The sequence below is a fragment of the Centroberyx affinis genome, unplaced genomic scaffold, assembly GCF_046629955.1.
Source record: "Centroberyx affinis isolate AG114_WGS23_722 - 3 ecotype Tasmania unplaced genomic scaffold, CSIRO-AGI_Caff_v1 ptg002810l_1, whole genome shotgun sequence".
NCBI classification, from domain to species: Eukaryota; Metazoa; Chordata; class Actinopteri; order Beryciformes; family Berycidae; genus Centroberyx; species Centroberyx affinis.
The window spans coordinates 376-22,310 of record NW_027280955.1 but is presented as its reverse complement, the minus strand read 5'-3'; the positions used below and the strand labels follow the sequence as shown (position 1 = coordinate 22,310).

At 44.1% G+C, this 21,935-nt stretch overlaps 1 protein-coding gene across 1 annotated transcript in view; it reads right to left on the bottom strand.

The window, feature by feature from the left end:
- scfd1 (sec1 family domain containing 1) overlaps positions 1–21,706 on the bottom strand; it is a gene marked incomplete at its 5' end in the record, with an annotated part of 40,128 nt that extends 18,422 nt beyond the window's left edge. The window contains 9 exons of the mRNA XM_071535996.1: positions 1,907–1,969; positions 2,401–2,480; positions 15,886–15,956; positions 16,292–16,388; positions 17,690–17,771; positions 18,488–18,561; positions 19,014–19,104; positions 20,774–20,913; positions 21,607–21,706. Of these exons, the coding sequence (XP_071392097.1) occupies positions 1,907–1,969; positions 2,401–2,480; positions 15,886–15,956; positions 16,292–16,388; positions 17,690–17,771; positions 18,488–18,561; positions 19,014–19,104; positions 20,774–20,913; positions 21,607–21,706 (798 nt within the window). The remainder of the gene's footprint in view (positions 1–1,906; positions 1,970–2,400; positions 2,481–15,885; positions 15,957–16,291; positions 16,389–17,689; positions 17,772–18,487; positions 18,562–19,013; positions 19,105–20,773; positions 20,914–21,606) is intronic.
- Between the last annotated feature and the right edge of the window lie 229 nt (positions 21,707–21,935).

Genomic DNA, 21,935 nt, shown 5'->3' with positions numbered 1-21,935 from the left:
ACTGCTGCTGCTACTCCTACTGCTACTCCTACTGCTACTACTACTGCTGCTGCTACTCCTACTGCTACTGCTACTGCTGCTGCTACTCCTACTCCTACTGCTACTCCTACTGCTACTCCTACTGCTACTCCTACTGCTGCTGCTACTCCTACTGCTACTCCTACTGCTGCTGCTACTCCTACTGCTACTACTACTGCTGCTGCTACTCCTACTGCTACTGCTACTGCTGCTGCTACTCCTACTCCTACTGCTACTCCTACTGCTACTACTACTCCTACTCCTACTGCTACTCCTACTGCTACTCCTACTGCTACTCCTACTGCTACTCCTACTGCTACTACTGCTGCTACTCCTACTGCTACTACTACTGCTACTCCTGCTACTACTGCTACTACTACTCCTACTGCTACTACTCCTACTGCTGCTACTCCTACTGCTACTACTACTGCTACTCCTACTACTCCTGCTACTCCTGCTACTACTGCTACTACTACTCCTACTGCTACTACTCCTACTGCTGCTACTCCTACTGCTACTACTACTGCTACTACTGCTACTACTGCTACTCCTACTGCTACTCCTGCTACTCCTACTGCTACTACTACTGCTACTGCTACTACTACTACTACTACTGCTACTCCTACTGCTACTCCTGCTACTCCTACTGCTACTACTACTGCTACTGCTACTACTACTACTACTACTGCTACTCCTGCTGCTACTACTCCTACTGCTGCTACTCCTACTGCTACTCCTGCTACTGCTACTACTACTACTACTACTACTGCTACTCCTACTGCTACTACTGCTACTACTACTACTATTGCTACTCCTACTGCTACTACTATTGCTACTCCTACTGCTACTCCTACTACTGCTACTACTACTCCTGCTGCTACTAATTCTACTGCTGCTGCTGCAACTATTATCAAATAATAACTATTTATAGACTTAAAAAAAAGAGATGAAAATGGGGAACAAATTCAAAAGTGGCTAAAAATAAACACAGAAGGAAAAACAATTAAAAAGTGGTCAAGTGGTGAAGGCAAGTCTCTGAAAGTGAGTTTGAAGAAGTGATTTAAATTATAATTAATGGACCGTCTGAGTTCTGAAGTTAAGGATAATAAATGAAGAATTTGGTTCCAAAATGACATCACCTCCATTTGGAAAAAAGTGAAAAATAACAGAATATTAAACCAAATGATGGAACTTTTCAAAAGAACAGTAAAGAACTAAAATCCTTGGTTGACTAAAGTTTCACTTTTACAGACTGGATCCTGTAGTTTTTAAAGATACTGAATGATGAACTTGTTTTGTTTTTTTCCTAAATGGAAACGTAATGTTTTGGAAATGAATTCTTCAAGTATAGCCATCATTCTGTTATCCAGATTATTTAGTTTCTCATTATCTCTCTATGCTGTTTAGTCCCATTTCTTTTTATTCCTCCAGGGAAGTTGCCTTGCTCAAGAGCAGCTGAGCAGCGACTGTTGAGAGGGAAGAGAGTATTTCTCATTGAGTTTCCAGATCCAGTCTGTCTGTCAGCAATAGTTCAGCAGTTGTTTTATGGTCTCAGGGAAGACGCTGTGTTTCCACGGCAGCCACTGCTGCTGAATCCCAGTAGAAACGCTTCCAATAAACACAACGCTGTCAGGTGGTTTTCTATTCAGTCAGCAGCAGACATACAGCAGGTTCAACTGTTTAAATCACTTCTTATAACTCAGTTTTATAGCCTTCGCTTCATGTGATATCTTTTATACTATTAGTTTTACCATAATATTATTTTGTGGTTCCTTCTTGTTTTTAGTGTATTTTATGAGCATGGTGCTTGTTTTTATTTGATTGTTAAAGCACTTTGAAGAAGTTTAAAAAGACAAATGCTACAAAAACAGCATTGATGTGAACTTACCCCATGGGTTTGACTCCACTGTTGCCGTAGTTGGCCGGGGTGGCGGCCATCTTGGTAAACGCCCTGGAAAAGACGACAAGAAACCAAGATGACTCAACATGGTTGTTTTGCTCAGTTTTGAATGAATTACACCCGACTGCATCATCTTCATCACCCAAAAAACTGGATCAGATTCTCCCTTTTCCTGAATTCATTCAACTGAAGACAGAGGCGACACTTTAATCTGCTCTTTCCACTCAGAATACACAGGAAAGCTGCTGCTGAATGAAGCTACAGGAAATATGACAAATAAAACTTAAAACACAGTGTTATTGTATACATCCAAAGCTTTTCCATGGGTCAATATGCAGGTTAACAGACTGGAATGAGGCTGCTGGGAAGTCAAGTGAAACCAAAACTATCTTACAGCTGATGTTGTGGTTTTATATAAAAACGTTCACTGTGACTTTAATTAATTTGATGACTTTAAAGAGCAGACAGACTGAATGACTTACTTCCACTGTTTGATGTAGTTGAGAGGTGAAAGGTCACAGCCTGCATCCAGCAGAGCCTTCTTATACTGCTCCAAGTCAGTCTGCAATACACACACACACACACACACACACACACACACACACATACACACAAAGACAAATCATGCAGCGTTTTAGACACACAGCTGATGTCAGTTTGGCTTCAAAAACACAAAAGTGAGACTTTCTGTTTGAAAAAATGGAAATCGATGTTTAGCCTTTTAGAACAGAAATCTTAAATGTGAGATAATTTAGATCAAAGAGCTTGTTTTCCAAACAGCTGGCAAATTCTTTCAAGGAACAAAAGCACAAGGAAGAAATGAAGAAAGGAAGACTTCACTTCCCAAAATGAAATCTCCACTATCTGAAAGATTGTTGCTGAATGTAAAGCAGGACCATCTGAGCGTCTGTGTTTACAAGTCAGTTCAGGTTCTGAGAAAAGAATTATCTCTAAATCTTTCCAAAATAGATAAGTAGCATTTTGGAATGAAAGTCTCCATAAACTGTTGGTGTAAATTCTTGGCTGATCTGCTCTTCTACTTCGCCTCTGTCTCTAACCCTTCTGTTCCAGGAGCTGTCAGTCATCTGCAGTTCATACAATAACAGACAGACAGCAGGGGTCAGAGGTCAACGTTACACAGACCGGTCGGTTCATATTTCAGAGCGTGTAATGCTGTGCACAACCAGCTGTTCAAACAGCCAAGGACCTCCAACATGGCCGCCAGAGGGTGCAATACGTCACCTGAAAGCCCTCTAATGTCAGGGTGCTGTAACCTCTGACCCTTGACCTCCATATTATTATATTAACGTTGTTGCTGGAGGAATTCAACATTATTCCACGGCTGCTCATTCTAAATGACTGACATGTAAATGTACCGGTGTTACATTAGCCGCCAATGGGCTGTAAATGATTAATCGATGATCGATTAATTGCCACTAAGAATTTGGTCGATCAAGATTATCAATTCAACGATCAAACTGAACAATGTGTGATCTTGTCTTGAACTGCATCAGTGGAGTTTTTAGTGAAATCATTTAAACACAAAAGAACAAAGTAACTGATGAAACACAAAGAAGACAGAAGGCAGCAGGCGGAGCGACATGAAGCAGAGAAACATTTCACCTGAACCTGATCTTTATATATATCTCTATTAAATTTGTTTTATCCTGTGTTGTAAAGCGTCTTTGAGCACCGAGAAAAGCGCTATATAAATGTCATGTATTATTATTATTATTATAACACACGACAACGCTGAAGTACCACCGAAGAAGCCGACAGGTGGGTTAGGGCAGGTGAGGGTTAGGGTTTGGTTTGTTAGGGTTAGGGTTTGGTTTGTTAGGGTTAGGGTTTGATTTGTTAGGTTGAACCCGTCAGCTCCGTGTTCGAATGTTGGCCGTATTGTATTTTGTGTCATAAGCTACATTTTGCTGTTTTTTGCAAAAGATTAAAGAGTCTCTGGTCCAGTGCTGGCCTCTATGGTTCAGCGTTGTCATGACAACACCACTGTGCCCTCCGCAGAGCGAGACCATCATCAGCTTGGTGGGCAGGTTGGACGGTTTCACAACCAACAATCAACCTTCTGTCATGTTTTACCTTCTATCAGAGAAACTATGATCAGAACAGTCATTCTACTACTTTCACTAATTGTGTTGACTTCTCGTAAATTAAATAATGTGACGTTTAACAATTAATCAATTTGTTGGGGACCGCCTGGAATCCCCTCAAGGACCCCTGGTGGTCCCCGGACGGCATGTTGAGAACCACTGCTTCCTCCTCAATACGTTTCTGACTGGCAGCTCAGTGGGAGCCGAGGCGTTACGCAACAGCCAAGCCATGTGAGGGTGTGTGTGCTTGTGTGTGTGTGTGTGTGCGTGTGCGTGTGCGTGTGCGTGTGCGTGTACGCGCGCATGTGTGTGTGTGTGTGTGTGTGTGTGTGGTGGTTTTCATAGAACTGAAATCTCCACCACATCAGTCAGAAACTGTAGCAGCTCCCTGGAGGATCTGGTCTCTATGGTCAAGATAGAAGAGGAGGAAGAGGAGGAGGGAGAGAAGGGTGAGAGAGAGGTGAGGAACAGAGAGAGAGAGAGAGAGACAGAGAGACAGAGAGAGATGAAAGGAAGCACTGGAAGAACAGCCTGAAAGAAACAGAAAGACACACAGACAAGAGGCCAAGTGTTGGTCATAGAAGAAGAAAGATGACCACAGACAGAAGAAGAGAGAGAGAGGATTTGGGGGGATTTGGGGTGGGTGGGTGGGGGGGGGGGGTGGTCTGTCTTTCTGGTGAACGCAGAAGAAAAGATGAAAAGATGAAAGGAGGAGTGCAGCTCATTTCCTGGCGGCCTGAACTCATCATCCATCATCAGCAGAGGACAGAGTTCAGCTGGATGGCTGCTTAATAACAGACTGTTAGACTGACAAGACACTGACAAGACACTGACAAGACAAGACACTGACAAGACAAGACACTGACAAGACACTGACAAGACAAGACACTGACAAGACACTGACACGACACTGACATGACACTGACAAGACAAGACACTGACAAGACACTGACACGACACTGACACGACAGACATGACACTGACAAGACAAGACACTGACAAGACACTGACACGACACTGACACGACAGACATGACACTGACAAGACACTGACATGACACTGATAAGACACTGACACGACACTGACAAGACACTGACACGACAGACACGACAGACACGACACTGACAAGACACTGACACGACACTGACACGACACTGACAAGACACTGACACGACAGACACGACAGACACGACACTGACAAGACACTGACACGACACTGACAAGACACTGACAAGACACTGACAAGACACTGACAAGACACTGACAAGACACTGACACGACAGACACGACACTGACAAGACACTGACAAGACACTGACAAGACACTGACACGACACTGACACGACACTGACACGACACTGACAAGACACTGACAAGACACTGACAAGACACTGACAAGACACTGACACGACAGACACGACACTGACAAGACACTGACAAGACACTGACAAGACACTGACACGACACTGACACGACACTGACACGACACTGACAAGACACTGACAAGACACAGACACGACACTGACACGACAGACACGACACTGACAAGACACTGACAAGACACTGACAAGACACTGACACGACAGACACGACACTGACAAGACACTGACAAGACACTGACACGACACTGACACGACACTGACACGACACTGACAAGACACTGACAAGACACTGACAAGACACTGACACGACAGACACGACACTGACAAGACACTGACAAGACACTGACAAGACACTGACACGACACTGACACGACACTGACACGACACTGACAAGACACTGACAAGACACAGACACGACACTGACAAGACACTGACAAGACACTGACAAGACACTGACAAGACACTGACACGACACTGACAAGACACTGACAAGACATTGACAAGACACTGACACGACAGACACGACACTGACAAGACACTGACACGACACTGACAAGACACTGACAAGACACTGACACGACACTGACACGACACTGACAAGACACTGACAAGACACTGACACGACACTGACAAGACACTGACAAGACACTGACAAGACACTGACAAGACACTGACAAGACACTGACACGACAGACACTGACAAGACAAGACACTGACACGACACTGACAAGACACTGACAAGACACTGACAAGACACTGACAAGACACTGACAAGACAAGACACTGACAAGACACTGACAAGACACTGACAAGACACTGACAAGACACTGACATGAAACAGCAGCGTGTTGAAAGGATCACACTGACAGAACAGACGAGCTTCACACAGCAATTTTACGTTGATTAGACGTTTAAAACACGTCTAAATGGCCCATAGCCGTCTAGGCTAAATTAAGTTTAAATGGGGTTGAAAAGTGAAAGTTTATTAGATGTCTATACATAGACAATATTATCCTGGACTATATGAGAGCTACGCATAGACACAATGTTGAAATTACTTCTTGTGCTGAGATAATTATCTTGTAGGCTAGTCTACAGGACTTCACTGGTGCATATTTTTGGTATTTACAGATGTTTATTCATTGTAATAATGTATTTACTACTTGGTCTAAAACAGGTCTATACATAGCCGTAATGATCCTGGGCTATATGAGAGCTAAAGCATAGACGAGACGTTGAAATCCCGTCTTTTGCTCAGTGGGTTTAGTTCTGTCGGGATACTTTGGTTTTAAAAAGACCAACTTCAGCTCTCTATAACACTCAGGCCGCAGTTCCACTTGTCATTCCATGCGTCTCTTATCCAGATAGGATCCAGATCTGACTGATCCAGATCTGATCGATCCACATTCTCTTCACCCCGGGCCTGACTGCATCTCTCCTGCTCTGCTGTGAGTCTGCAGACGGCCGGCCACACAAACTTTGTTTTTGTTTGCATTTCTGTGTTTTCTTCAAATCAGACGACAGCCGCTACTTCACAGATTATAAAAAAACACTTTAGTGAGAATGTGAAGCTGAGCCATGCTGCGACATGTTGGAGACAGTGGGGAACGGCGACTTATATGAAAAACTTATAAAAATGGCTTTTACACTCAGTTCATTTCCAGGCCGACTCTACAGCAAATTAGAAATCCCTCTGATAATAATATTCTGTGTAAGAAGAACGTTTGAAACTAAATCTGTCTGTGTTTCCTTGTTTGTCCAAAAAGCTTCAGCACTTCATTACAGGCTCATGTGGTGTGAGTCAGTCTGAAGTGCATCAAGGTGTTCAGCAGTTGGACTTCATGTCATGAGGTTATAAATTAATGCTGCGCTGTGGTTTTGTCCTACAGCAGCTCTGCACCACAGTCAGCTTCTTGGTCAACCTTTACATTTTCATATATATTCTTAGTTTTAGTTTTATAAACCGTCTGGGTGCAGCTGGGGCGTTAGCTGCTGCTGGGACATGTTGCCTCTCAAACTTTATTTCATTGGTGACGCCTGAACTGAGGGAAACCAGGGAAATTTCTCTTATCCATCTTTGTCATTTTCTCACACAGAGACTGGAATGAAAAGCACATTCACAGCATCAGGATTCATTACGGGCGTTGTTGAAAGACGTTTGTCCGTTTGGGAGGAATTGATGGTTACGTACGCGGCTCAACAAGACCGATGCATTTACACTTGGCAGACTTGAGGATCCGATGCATCTCAAGCCGCCTCCGAAGGTGGTTTGAGCAGTCGGACACTAAACCCTCTCCAGTGCGTCTTGGTTGCATTTCCACCGGCTTTTCTGCGTCTGAGCAGATCAGATGGCTGTCAGATCTGCTCAGACGCTGAAGTGGCTCGGTGTAAATCATCAGGCATCAGACTTTGAAAAGACCAACTTCAGCTCTCTGTCCGGATGCCGATGCCACTGACAGAAGATAATCCACACCAAGATTTCTTTGTCTTTGTATTTTCATGTTTTGGTACTTTGGTACTGTGTCTGAAATGATATTTCACTAAAGTTGTTGTCAGGTTTCTGCCCCATATCACAAACAGACCATAATACATCTGCAGGGTTGTTGATCAACACCAATGACTCAACTATTATTTGGTTACAGCTGCTCAGATTCTGGCTTTCAAAACTCGCGTTTTGGTCCGCACTCTGTTTTGGTCCGCACTCTGTTTTGGAACAAATATTTCAATATTGCCAACATGCTTATATTCTACGAATAATGTTAAAAAACAATTCCAGTAAACAATTACACAGAAATATCTACGCAGCAACAACCAGCTGCTGCTGCTGACTGAAGGTTTTGGGATCCCAGCAGAAATTTGAGGGACATAAAGAAACTTTTCAGGATTTGAAACGTTTCTGTTCTTCCCTGTGATCAAAACATCGACCGTGTTACAAAAGTTCTGAACAACAGAGGGAATTTCTTTCTCGCATAAAAACTGAGTGTTGTAAAAACAGTGAATGAAAGGATCAGGTGCAGAAACCTGTTGGTTGGTCAGATGCTGAATAAAACTGTACATCGCATTAAAACTGGAGCAGCAGTCGCCATCCCTGTCGTTTCATAAAGGATGAGGATCTTTCTGCCAAGCTGAACCCCGATCCAGCTGTGTTCCTGTTACAGTGAATCTGACCAGGTTTCTGTTTCCCGAAAGGAACTTGGCACTTGGGCCGGGTCATCTTTGTTCTATCATCGACTTGTAATGAAATTATCACGGCGCAGCCAAGAAGATGCTTTTCATAAAGCCGGTCCAGAACGCGGCTATTGAGTGTAATGTGGTTTTAGGACATGAGGGCGCAGTTGACAAGAAAACATCTGTCGAAACCATTCGCACTATTTACTGATCCGCAGTCTGTGATGTCACTCTCCCTGTTGATGTTGATGTATGAACCTGGCTGGGAAGAGGAGAGAGAGAAAGTGGGTCTGTCATCTGAATCCAGCACAGATGTTCTGAAGATGACACCTTCAACTCATCAAACAACTTCTGCAGACATGTCAACAGCAAGTTCTGCCATCCCAGAACCAACACCAACACCACCTCCACTCCTCTCCTGCTCTCCACCTCTCCTCCTCCTCTCCTCCTCTCCACTTCTACTCCTCTCCACCTCTCCTCCTCCACTCCTCTCCACTTCTCCTCCTCCACTCCTCTACTCCTTGTGACGACCCTCCTGCTCTGCTTGCTGGTGCTGTGCATGTTTGTCCTGCAGGAGCCTGGTGGGCGGGTCGTCATGGAGACTGACAGAGACCTGGGCCCGGTGCAGTCCTTCCATCAGTCTGTCTCCCTCCTCACCTATCCACACCTCTTTTGTTCTGCTTAGTTATTTTCCCCTAGTTTATGTAATAAATTATTGTTTTAACTTTTACTTTGTCTCCCTTTTTGTTACGGCCCACACAAGTTGGGTTGTCCTGGACGAACCCCCATATGTTACAACCTGGCTCGTGTGGGCCATCGCAAAAAGGGAGACAAAGTAAAAGTTAAAACAATTTATTACATAAATTTATGGCCAATATTATAGGAGAAATGTCATTCAACGATGGTCGCCATATCTGGGAAAAGAGACACACAAAACAGTTCTGGGAGTCTCTGTGTGAAGGCATTTTACAGACTGAGAGCCTCTGGGTGAAACGGGTTAGTTAGGGAAACATCTGATCTGCTGCAGGATCATCGGCCGGTCTTTGGGCCGGTCTTTGGGCCGGTCTTTGGGCCGGTCTCTGGGCCGGTCTCTGGGCCGGTCTTTGGGCCGGTCTTTGGGCCGCCGGTTCCTCCAGAGGAACACAGCGGCAGACTGAACAAGCTGCAGCTACAGAACAGGGTTCAGGAAACTTTGCGTCATTAATACGCAAAATACGTCTTCAATGCCGTTTTTCGAATAACCTTTTTATCCACAGATAAGTTTTTGCGAAAGTTGGTGTTTCCATTCAGCTTATTCCCATTCAAAACTTAATTTTTCGCATTAAATGGCTTGATGGAAACGCGACTACTGTTGGCAGCAAGAGGCAAACAACCGACAGCTGACTCCGGAGCGAATACTGTCTGTGGGTCCAACAACTGCAGAGATAAAGAGAGTCATTATATAGAGGAACAAAATCTTGAACTGATTCTTTAAGCTCAACTCAAACACAGCTCAGTTTTCTACTCTGGTATCTTCTTATGAAAGAATCACAGTCCAGATGAGTTTTTAAAAGACGTGTTCAGGGTTATTATTGCTGGAAGTAAACTGCATGCAGCTACACCAGGAATGGTTATTAGGGGTCCAAGCACGTAGTGCAGGGAACCCTATTGTTTTTGTTCGGATTCCTCTTCTTCTTCTTCTTCTTCTTCTGCCCTAAAAGTATCTGGATCTCAGAAACCATAAGAGCTACAGCGACCAAACTTGGCAGATGGGTCCAAAGTCTCAGCCGCTACTCAGGTTACAAAATCCACGTCAATTGGCCTCATGGTGGCGCTATAGCAAGCAACTTTACGTTTTGGCCTATAACTTCTGAACCGTATGGGCCACAATCAAAATTCCACTTTCCTTGGTTCATTCTGCATCCATCCATACAGGCCCCGCCCATTTCCGCCTAACTAGATTTTCCGCCATTTTGAATTTTGTCCAAAACTGTTTTTTCGCTACTCCTCCTACAAATTTTGTCCAATCATCACCAAATTTGCGACACAGCATGTCTGGACTGTCCTGCACAAAAATTATCGAGCAGTTTTTTGATATTCCACACCGTTTTCATATAATCCAAAGTTCAATCGACTTCAAACTGTTGTGGGTGGGGCCTATTTCACAAAAATCGCCATAACTCAGGAACGCATTGTCCTATGGTAACCAAACTTGGTACACATGTGCAGGTATGTACTCTGAGCCAATATACAAAAAATAGTATCATTTCACCTATAGGGGGCGCTATAGCAACATTTCAAATTTTAAAAGGCCATAACTCGTTGACTGTAGATCATAGGAACAAAATTCCTTGATTGCTGGATTCCTTGGGCTAAGTTGCATCTATCCATATAGGCCACTCCCACTTCAGCCCACAAGGTTTTCCGCCATGTTTTTTCGCTTCTTCTCCTACATATTTTGTCCAATCTTCACCAATTTTCACTCACAGCATGTCTGGACTGTCCTGCACAATTGGCTTTCAAAATTTGTAGACAAGGCCTAATATACAAAAATTGCCATAAATCAGGAAGTTGTTGGCCTACCTTAAACAAATTTGGTACATATGTGCACAGTTCAACTCTGAGGTAGCATGCAACATTTGGTGGTATTGTAACCATAGTTGACCATAGTTAAAATGGTTAATGCATAGGTCTGCAATGCAAAAGATTGCCGGTTCAAGTCCCGTGGGTAAAGCTATCACCTCACACTGCTAAGCTTGTGATAACTAAGCCTAATGTCTTAAGTTTCTAATTTTTGGACAAATGTCCGTATGAAAAGATGAACTTGACAGAAGTCACGGGCCAACACAAAAGCCGAACTTCACAACATGTCAGTATTTGTGTGTGTCTTTCTACCTTCTGTAATGTTTTGTCTATCTGTCTGTCTTATCAAATTGTGCTTGGACCCCTCAATCACCGCTTGCGGCTATATTTTTTATTGTTCTTTGACGTTGACTTTATTAATTCATGCTTGCAGTAGGGTATACTCTGCAGAATTTTACATCAGTAACATTAAGATCATAAAACATGGACATAAAAAGGACACTTTTGTACTCGTGAAACAAGACAAGGTAAAAAAAAAAAAAGAAATATGTTTACATACAAGATTACTAGGAATAAGTGGAGCTCAGACTATGTTTTAAAACATGACAATGTAGCCTCTGAGAGCTTCTCTTTATGTCTGACTGTTACAGTTTGAGGGAAATAGTAAGAATTGCTGTTTTAATGTTTTTTATGTGCTTTATGTTTGTACTACGACTACAAGCTTTATGTTTGTACTATGACTCTGTATGTTTGTACTACGACTCTGAGTTGGCACTAGTGCCAACTCAGAATCATTTTAGTCATTTATCAAGTCACAAATGACAAGATTTGCTGCTTTTCTCCATTTCATCTCATAAAATAAATTCTTTGGGTTTAATATTAGGAAGAAATCTGAAGAATCAGTTTGGGCTCTGAGAACTGTGATGGATATTTATTATTATTTCAACATTTTATAGACTAAATGATTAATCAATTACTTAAAACAAATCAATAAAATGAATAGTCAATGAATAGTTTGCTGCAGGCACAGTACTTTGTACTCTCTATCTCTACCCAAAAATAAAATCAATAAAATTAATCAATCCTCATCATATCTGCCCAACAAATGGGAAACAATAGAAGATCAATACACTGCAGTTTACTCCGGCACTCTGTCAAACCACTTCCTGACCTTTGACCTTTAAGGTGACTCCTTCGCTCCACAGAACAAAAGCCACATTGTGCAGCTGGGGTTTTAAATCCGTCTGTTGTCAGATCTCTAGTTTTACTCAGCGACAGTGTTGCGTTCCAGGAAGTAAACAGCGAACCGCTGGAGGACTGAAGAAAGTTCCAGATCCTCCAGAGTCAGTTCTCCTCTGACAGAACTGGCAGCGCTGCAGCCACAAATTAACTGAAGCCTCTCCGCTCTCCATCCTCAACTCAGAAAATACTCAATACCCAGAAAAATGCCTTCTACTCTCCTTAGCACTGATTCTTATTTCTTTTCTTGTACAGGAATATTGTTGCGGCACTTTGGCTCTGACCTTTGACCTCCTCAATACTGGCTGCTTGTAATGTTGGTGATCTAGGACTTTAAAACAATATTCCACTTAGTTTCAACATGGGGGTTATTCGGCTCTTGACCACCATGAAAACCAGAATATAAACTCTCACCCAGACTGGATGGAATCAGACTTCAATTCAGACTTTTACATCCCATTCATTAGAAAAAAGCCTGAAAACATCGAACAGGTTGGTGAACAGATCCAACAACAGATCAACTGACTGTGGGTCCACAGTTTATTGATAGAAGAGAACACAGCGGAGGGATACCATTTAGGAGAGATAGTTCCCGTTTGGGAGACAGGATCTACTTTTATTTTTAAATACTAACTTAAATACTAATTTTAGTGTAAACCAAGAACAGAAATGTTAAATGAGGAAGGACCCAGGATGCTTTGTCGTCTTAAAGCAGGATCTGTTGTTGAATCTGTTCACCAACCTGTTCCATGTCAGGTTTCAGGTTATTTTTGTGGCTCATTCAAATGAATGGGAAATAAACATCTACAAACTCGTCCAGCTGCATCTGATCTTGGTGAGTAGATTATATTATATATTTTATATATATTAGATTATATTCTGGTGTTCATGGCAGTCAAGTGCCAAGTAACCTTCATGTTGAAACCAAGTGGAATATTGTTTTCAGTTTATTTTACTGTTGAAACATTAACATGAATATCTGTTGGGTATAGGAAGACATCTGACGATATCTCAGCCTGAGTCCGATAGAAATGTCGTCTATAAGCGGGTTTGAAGTTTTGGTGACAAATTATTCAATGCAGGGACTTTGCCACCGCTGAGCTAATGTAGCCGCCAGATCAGAGCCAGAGGACGATGGTTTTGGTTAAGCCGGGGCAGGAGCGGCTTGGTGAGTCACGCTGCCTGGTAGGCTGTGTTAGCTCACTGCTCATTTACCATGACGCACTTCTGACTTTGCCATGGATCAAAATGTGATGACAGTGCCAAGAACAAGCTCTTAGAGAGAGTCTGTCCAGAAAAACATGGATCACGCAACGTTTGGAAACTGAGATTTTGGCGAGTTTTCGGTGCGAACGGAGTCCCACCGCAGCTGCTGCTGAATTATCTGTTCTGTTGATGTGAAATGAAAACACACTGACATGGAACTCATTTGGATGTTGGCAGCAAGGAGAAGCTTTTTGGAGAAGGCAGACTGACCTGTGGTTATTATTAGTGATGGTTAGTTATTATTATAGCAGGTTTTGTTGAGGCTGCTCAATACTGACAACAAAAACAAAACATTCTGCAACCCTTTTCCTCAATATCAAGACTGTGATATGGATTGTGATAGGTGCGGGCATGGCTTTTTCTACTAAATTTATTTTTCTGCACTTCAAAAATTGCTGGTGAACTGTCATGCTAACACAGACTTTGCTCAGTCTGAATTAAGTAAGAGATTTCCTGATGTGTGGTCGAGGGAATCTACAGAATCAACAGAACATCTTGTTGAGGAAACTGTCTGAAGCATTTTTACCAGTGAGAAAACAACTGCAGTCTCTCTGCAGACTCTCTGGACAACATACAAGGAAGAAGACGGACTTAAGACAAATTTAAACCAAAGTCTTGATCAGAAGTTAAATGGCAACTGTCAGCTTATGCAGCTTCACCCAGAAATTTCCCGTGTCGGAGTCGTGTGCCGGAGCCGGAGTTGATATTCTGGGAAAGTTGATCCGGTAATCCCCCCCCCCCCCCCCCCCGAAATCCCTTTGCAACTCAACTGTCAGATTCCCGGGTCGAGCGGCAAAAAGGTACGACAGTCTGACGGAATGCGCTTTCACGTAGAGCGAATGAACCAATCACAAGAGACTCTGGGGCGTATTTTATTTACGAATGTCAAGTCACAACATTATCCTGGTTCAGATCCTGAGTCTTGTCCCTCCACCCTAAAACATTTGTGAGCGATTCAGAGAGTCTGGTGTTTCCCTCGTCAGCGGCTTGTTCTCGCTCAGAGAAACAATCGAGCCAATCAGAGCCTTTGTGGGCGGGACTAAAGTTTGAAGCGTTCGTGCGACAGTTTTTCATTGCCGTTTTCATAGAATAGATTTGTTGAAATCGCCTCCTTAACCAACAGATTGTCTTTGCAAAGATGATATTTCTGTCCAAATGGAGACATTCTTGGTCAGTTGGTAAATGTCTGCTAACCATGAGGCTGACTGGCTGCAGCATCATGTGACTGAAGTGATGTCAGAGCGGCCGATACGTCGTCACTAGTGATCGGTTCAGATACGTCGTCACTAGTGATCGGTTCAGATACGTCAGTCACTAGTGATCGGTTCAGATACGTCAGTCACTAGTGATCGGTTCAGATACGTCGTCACTAGTGATCGGTTCAGGGAAAATCAACCCCCCCACACACAGAAAACGGCAAACGAGGAAGCTGAATGATGGAGTGGAACCAGATGGACGTTCAGTCTGAACAACAAGCTAAATCCACATTGGTTATGATGTTCAATTAAAAAACAAATATATAGATTTTTCAAAGTGACAAACAAAAAGCAGATAATTACAACGTACGAAACAAGATGTCTGGCTGTAGTTTGTTTCAGCTCAACTTTTCTTAACATTTGTGCATATAGTGAAAAAACACTGAAGCTATAGATACTTTATACTATAGATCCTTTTACAGCCGACGTCATCAAAAATATGCGTGCGCATGTTGGCACCGGAAGTGGCGTTTTACCCCAGCCATCCAGACGAGTTAGCAAGCTTTAAACATTGAATTAAAACTGTTACCAGCATCAAACTGTTACCAGCATCAAAATGTCTGGTTTGTTGCGTGTTCGGTTGTCAGAATCGAGACAAACTAGGTGCGCACGCTTACGTATGTCATCATAGTTTACAAACTGTAAAAGGGTCTATATATACTAAGATCGATACTATATACTTTATATTATATATACTGAGATAGATATTATATACTAAGATAGACACTATATATACTAAGATAGATACTATACATATTAAGATAGATATTATATACTATATATACTAAGATAGACACTATATATACTAAGATAGATACTATATACACACACCACATTATTATTCCATATTGTTCGGTCAATGATAGCATGATGCATACAACACACAGGTTGTGTGTTCAATTCTGTGTGTGGCCATAAACACACAGTAAACCTGTTAACACTCACTGCGCGCACACACACACACACACACACACACACACACACTTCTACCTCTGAAGGAGCCTGCTGAGCGGTGATGTAATAGATGAGGAACAGTCGCATTTTGTCTTCTGGGGTTCCAGCTGGGGAACGAAGACAGAAAAACAAACAATTACACACCGATTGACTGAAGGTTTTAGTCAAAATGTGTGTGTGTGGTGTGTGTGTGTGGCGGGTGTGTGTGATGTTTTTGCGAGCTTATGAAGTCCACATGTCCTCAGAAGAACAGACTATGTGTGTGTGTGTGTGTGTGAGACTAGATTCAACTTTAAAGGAAAACTGTTATATAACATCAGTCTGTGATGTTCAACACATTCCAGGGTTATTTTCCCTCAACCTGCCTTGTCATTAGTTAGTGAGCTATGTTTCCCAGAATGCCTTTCAATAAATGTGTGAGTGTGTGTGTGTGTGTTCGTACCGTCAGGGTCGCTGATGATATCCAGCAGAGATTTGTCTAAAGTCGACTTGCTCATCAGTTTCTCTTCATACTCGAAGTAAACGTCCAGTTTGCGGCTCTGAGGAAACAGCGACAGAAAGAAACTAAAACAATAATCTGATTATTTAGCAAATTATTGTGATCACTGGCCCATCAGCCTCTTACTGGCCCATGGGCTTCTTACTGGCCCATCTGCCTCTTACTGGCCCATGGGCTTCTTACTGGCCCATCAACCTCTTACTGGCCCATGGGCTTCTTACTGGCCCATGGGCTTCTTACTGGCCCATCTGCCTCTTACTGGCCCATGGGCTTCTTACTGGCCCATCTGCCTCTTACTGGCCCATGGGCTTCTTACTGGCCCATCTGCCTCTTACTGGCCCATGGGCTTCTTACTGGCCCATGGGCTTCTTACTGGCCCATCTGCCTCTTACTGGCCCATGGGCTTCTTACTGGCCCATGGGCTTCTTACTGGCCCATCTGCCTCTTACTGGCCCATGGGCTTCTTACTGGCCCATCAGCCTCTTACTGGCCCATGGGCTTCTTACTGGCCCATCAACCTCTTACTGGCCCATAGGCCTCTTACTGGCCCATGGGCTTCTTACTGGCCCATCTGCCTCTTACTGGCCCGTGGGCTTCTTACTGGCCCATGGGCTTCTTACTGGCCCATCTGCCTCTTACTGGCACATGGGCTTCTTACTGGCCCATCAACCTCTTACTGGCCCATCGGCCTCTTACTGGCCCATGGGCTTCTTACTGGCCCACGGGAACTCATTCCTGCCTGTGGCCATCAAACTTTTCAACTCCTCCCTCAGAGTGTCAGACACTCTGAGTCAGTAGACTAGCTCTTGAACCTATTTCACCCTGTCAGCAGTTATAACCCATAACTTATAACTTATATCTAACTGTGCAATACCAATTTTTTTTTTTTTTTGCAATAATTCAACTGCAATAATTCAACTGTGCAATACTTATTAATTATTTAATTATTTACACTGGTGTATGTATATATTGGGAGTATGATGCATATTGTACAGAATTCTTATTTCTCTTATTTCTATATTATTATTATTATTTTTATTCTCATTGTTATATATTGTAGTATAATGCACATATTTTACATATTTCTTACTTTCGTATTTCTATTTTTCTTATAATTTCTTATAATTTCTCTACGCTTGTATATATTCACTTCTACAATGTGAGCAGCTGCAATGTAACCCAATTTCCCCTCGGGGATCAATAAAGTATTTCTGATTCTGATTCTGATTCTGATTCTTACTGGCCCATGGGCTTCTTACTGGTCCATGGGCCTCTTACTGACCCATCAACCTCTTACTGGCCCATGGGCTTCTTACTGGCCCATCAGTAACCCTTCCTTACCTTGATGTGGTCCAGAACAGCCGTAGCGACGTTGGTGTGGAGGTCGATCAGCCTCTTCTTCTCCAACAGCTCAGGCAGGGAGCTGGGGGGGGGGGGGGTGAAAACCACATCAATCTGCTCCTGGATTTATTGACTTTAACTGAAAATAACAGCCATTAAACTACAAACAACTTTAAGTAACAATGGCCAGCTGACTAACCTGTATGTTCACTGATGGAAAAGTAGAATAAGTAGAAAAACTAGAAGACACTGAGAGAGAAACCTCCTGCAGAACTGAACCTCCAACCAGCTGCTTCACCCAAACACATCGTTCTTATCACTTACATCTGAGTTCAGTTGATTTCTTGACAAACATCACCTTAGGATTTGGAATCAAGTGTCTGTCTCTGTTAGTTTCATAGTTAGGGATAAAAAGCGATAATTGTTTAATGGCAGAAACCCCAAATCTGGATCACTATCAGAACCTAATCAGCTGTTCGGTCTGTCAGACAAATTACATGGAAATCCACTCAGAAGTTTTAGAGAAATGCTGCCGACAAACTGACAACAAAACCTTCAGAAAGAAAATCTCTCTCATCGTATATTAGATATATTTCCTTTGCTCTATTCTTATTTGTATTCTATTTTCCTTTGCTGGATCCTGTCACTGTTTCCCCACAGGATCAATGAAGTTTCATCCGTCAAACCAGAAACATTTTTCAGACTTCTAAAACTGAATTTCAGACATTTAACAGCAATGAAGACGATGGAAGGCGATTTAATTTAATATTAAATTTAATATTTCAGTTCAGTTTGTACCTGACAGCTGAGGTGAGTTTGGCCGTGTTGTCCGACAGCATGCTGATCGCTCCTTCATCCTCTCCCTCCAAACCCTGCAGACAGACAGACAGACAGACAGGCAGACAGGCAGACAGGCAGACAGACAGGCAGACAGGCAGACAGACAGGCAGGTAGGCAGGCAGGCAGGCAGACAGACAGACAGACAGGCAGACAGACAGAGAGGCAGACAGACAGACAGGCAGGCAGACAGGCAGACAGACAGAGAGGCAGACAGACAGACAGGCAGGCAGACAGGCAGACAGACAGGCAGACAGACAGACAGGCAGACAGACAGAGAGGCAGACAGACAGACAGGCAGGCAGACAGGCAGACAGACAGGCAGGAAGATAAGCAGACAGAACAGTTAAGAGTAATTTCTGATGGATAAAATGTCTGTATCCTGTCAAAATCCAAGTCGAAAAATCCTCACATATGTTTGGATAGGTGTGTGTGTGTGTGTGTGTGTGTGTGTGTGTGTGTGTGTTTGTGTGTGTCTGTCTCTCACCATGATGCTCTTCAGCCGTTTGACCTCGTCCTCCTGCGCTCTGTAGGTGTCCAGCTCCTCCTGGACCGACTCCGCCACCTCAGGGAAGGGACTGCAACAGCCAATCACAACACTGGACACTCAACAGACAGCAAATCACAACGCTGGACACTCAACAGACAGCCAATCACAACGCTGGACACTCAACAGACAGCCAATCACAACACTGGATACTGTATCTCGCTATTTACTGTTCCTGGAAAGACTCTGCATTCACGCGCTTTCAGATCATTCAGAAAAACAAATTTCCTATTTGGAAATTTAACATAAAAACCCTTTGATGTCAGATGATGAAGATGGACTCTAAACCCAGCCAAGTCACTACCACTTCACCACCAAGTCACTTCCACTTCACCACCAAGTCACTACCACTTCACCACCAAGTCACTTCCACTTCACCACCAAGTCACCACCACTTCACCACCAAGTCACTTCCACTTCACCACCAAGTCACTACCACTTCACCACCAAGTCACTTCCACTTCACCACCAAGTCACCACCACTTCACCACCAAGTCACCACCACTTCACAACCAAGTCACCACCAAGTCACTACCACTTCACCACCAGGTCACTTCCACTTCACACCCAGTCACCACCAAGTCACCACCAAGTCACTACCACTTCAACACGAGGTCACTTCCACTTCACCACCAAGTCACTATCATTTCACCACCAGGTCACTTCCACTTCACCACCAAGTCGCCACCTCATCACCACTAAGTCACTTCCACTTTACCACCAAGTCACTACCATTTCACCACCAGGTCACTACCATTTCACCACCAGGTCACTTCCACTTCACCACCAAGTCGCCACCACTTCACCACTAAGTCACTTCCACTTCACCACTAAGTCACTTCCACTTTTCTACCAAGTCACTTCCACTTCACCAAGTCACCACCACTTCACCACTGAGTCAGTTCCACTTTACTACCAAGTCACTACCACTTCACCAAGTCACTACCACTTTACTACCAAGTCACTTCCACTTCACCAAGTCACCACCACTTCACCACTAAGTCACTTCCACTTCACCACCAAGTCACTACCATTTCACCACCAGGTCACTTCCACTTCACCACCAAGTCGCCACCACTTCACCACTAAGTCACTTCCACTTCACCACTAAGTCACTTCCACTTTTCTACCAAGTCACTTCCACATCACCAAGTCACTTCCACTTCACCAAGTCACCACCACTTCACCACTAAGTCAGTTCCACTTTACTACCAAGTCACTACCACTTCACCAAGTCACTACCACTTTACTACCAAGTCACTTCCACTTCACCAAGTCACCACCACTTCACCACTAAGTCACTTCCACTTTACTACCAAGTCACTACCACTTCACCAAGTCACTACCACTTTACTACCAAGTCACTTCCACTTCACCAAGTCACCACCACTTCACCACTAAGTCACTTCCACTTTACTACCAAGTCACTACCACTTCACCAAGTCACTTCCACTTTACTACCAAGTCACTACCACTCCACTAAGTCACTTCCACTTTACTACCAAGTCACTACCACTTCACCAAGTCACTACCACTTCGCCCTCACCGCCTCCTCTAGCCCCTCCCCCTCTAGCCCCTCCCCCTCTAGCCCCTCCCCCACCCCATGTAGCCCCTCCCCCTCTAGCCCCTCGCCCTCTAGTCCCTCCCCCACCTCATGTAGCCCCTCCCCCTCTAGCCCCTCCCCCTCCACAGGAACTAACCTGCCCTTGTGTTTCTGCCAGAACTTGTCAGCAGCGGTGAGGTCGTAGGTCTTCCTGCTCTTCTTCTTTGGTCTGGCACCGGCAGGAGATGGCTCCGCCCCCGGCCCCTCCTCCATCACCACCCTGTTCAGGTGGAAGTCCTGGTGCGCACACACACATATATATATATATATATATATTCTGGGATTGCAGGAATATTTGTTCCATGTATTGTCAGGGTGCTGTGACCTTTGCCCTCCTTACTATAGGCTGCTTGTTGTCCCTGATGACATCATCAGGTTTCATCAGGACAGGTTGTTGTCTATCTGTTCTCTTCTCTCTCTCTGTTTCCTCTGACTCTTCTTCAACCTAAAACTAAAACTGTTCGCTTGTTTTTCTCTCTGAGCTCGGATCTCTTTCTGTATCCTGATACAGTTCAGCTCTGTTCTCTGCTGTGTGTTCAGAGCCTGGCAGACTCAGAGAGCTGAGGTGGATCTGATCCCAGATCAGCAGATGAAGCCCGGTCTGTCTGCCTGCCTGCCTGTCTGCCTGCCTGTCTGTCTGTCTGTCCTTCACTACCAATCAGACCTCAGTGAGTCCTGACGCAGACTGACAGGAGGCAGATCCTTGTCCCAACCCTAACCAACAACAGCAGATCATAATATCCTGGTTGTCATGGTGACAGGGGGACAGAGGGGGAGAGACACGTCTCTCTCTGGGTGGCAGGCGGCTCCGCTCAGACTCTGACATGTTTACAGGAGAGAGGAGAGAGAGAGACAGAGAGCTCTGTCCTTTCCTTTCCTTTCCTTTCCTCTCTCCTCCCCTCTCAGACAGACAGATGATTGACAGCTCACCAGGACGTCATGGATCAGCGCCTGATAGGTCCAGGTGTGGTGGAGGGGCGTGGCCAAGTCCAGGTTCCGATCTGCCAGAACAAACAGAGGCCGCTGGAAACTAGAGAGGAGAGGAGAGGAGGAGAGGAGAGAAAAGGAAAGGAGAGAGGAGGAGAGGAGGAGAGGAAAGAAAAGGAAAGGAGAGAGGAGGAGAGGAGAGAGGAAAGAAAAGGAAAGGAGAGAGGAGGAGAGGAGAGAGGAAAGAAAAGGAAAGGAGAGAGGAGAGGAGAGGAGGAGAGGAGGAGAGGAGGAGAGGAGAGGAGGAGAGGAGAGAGGAAAGAAAAGGAGAG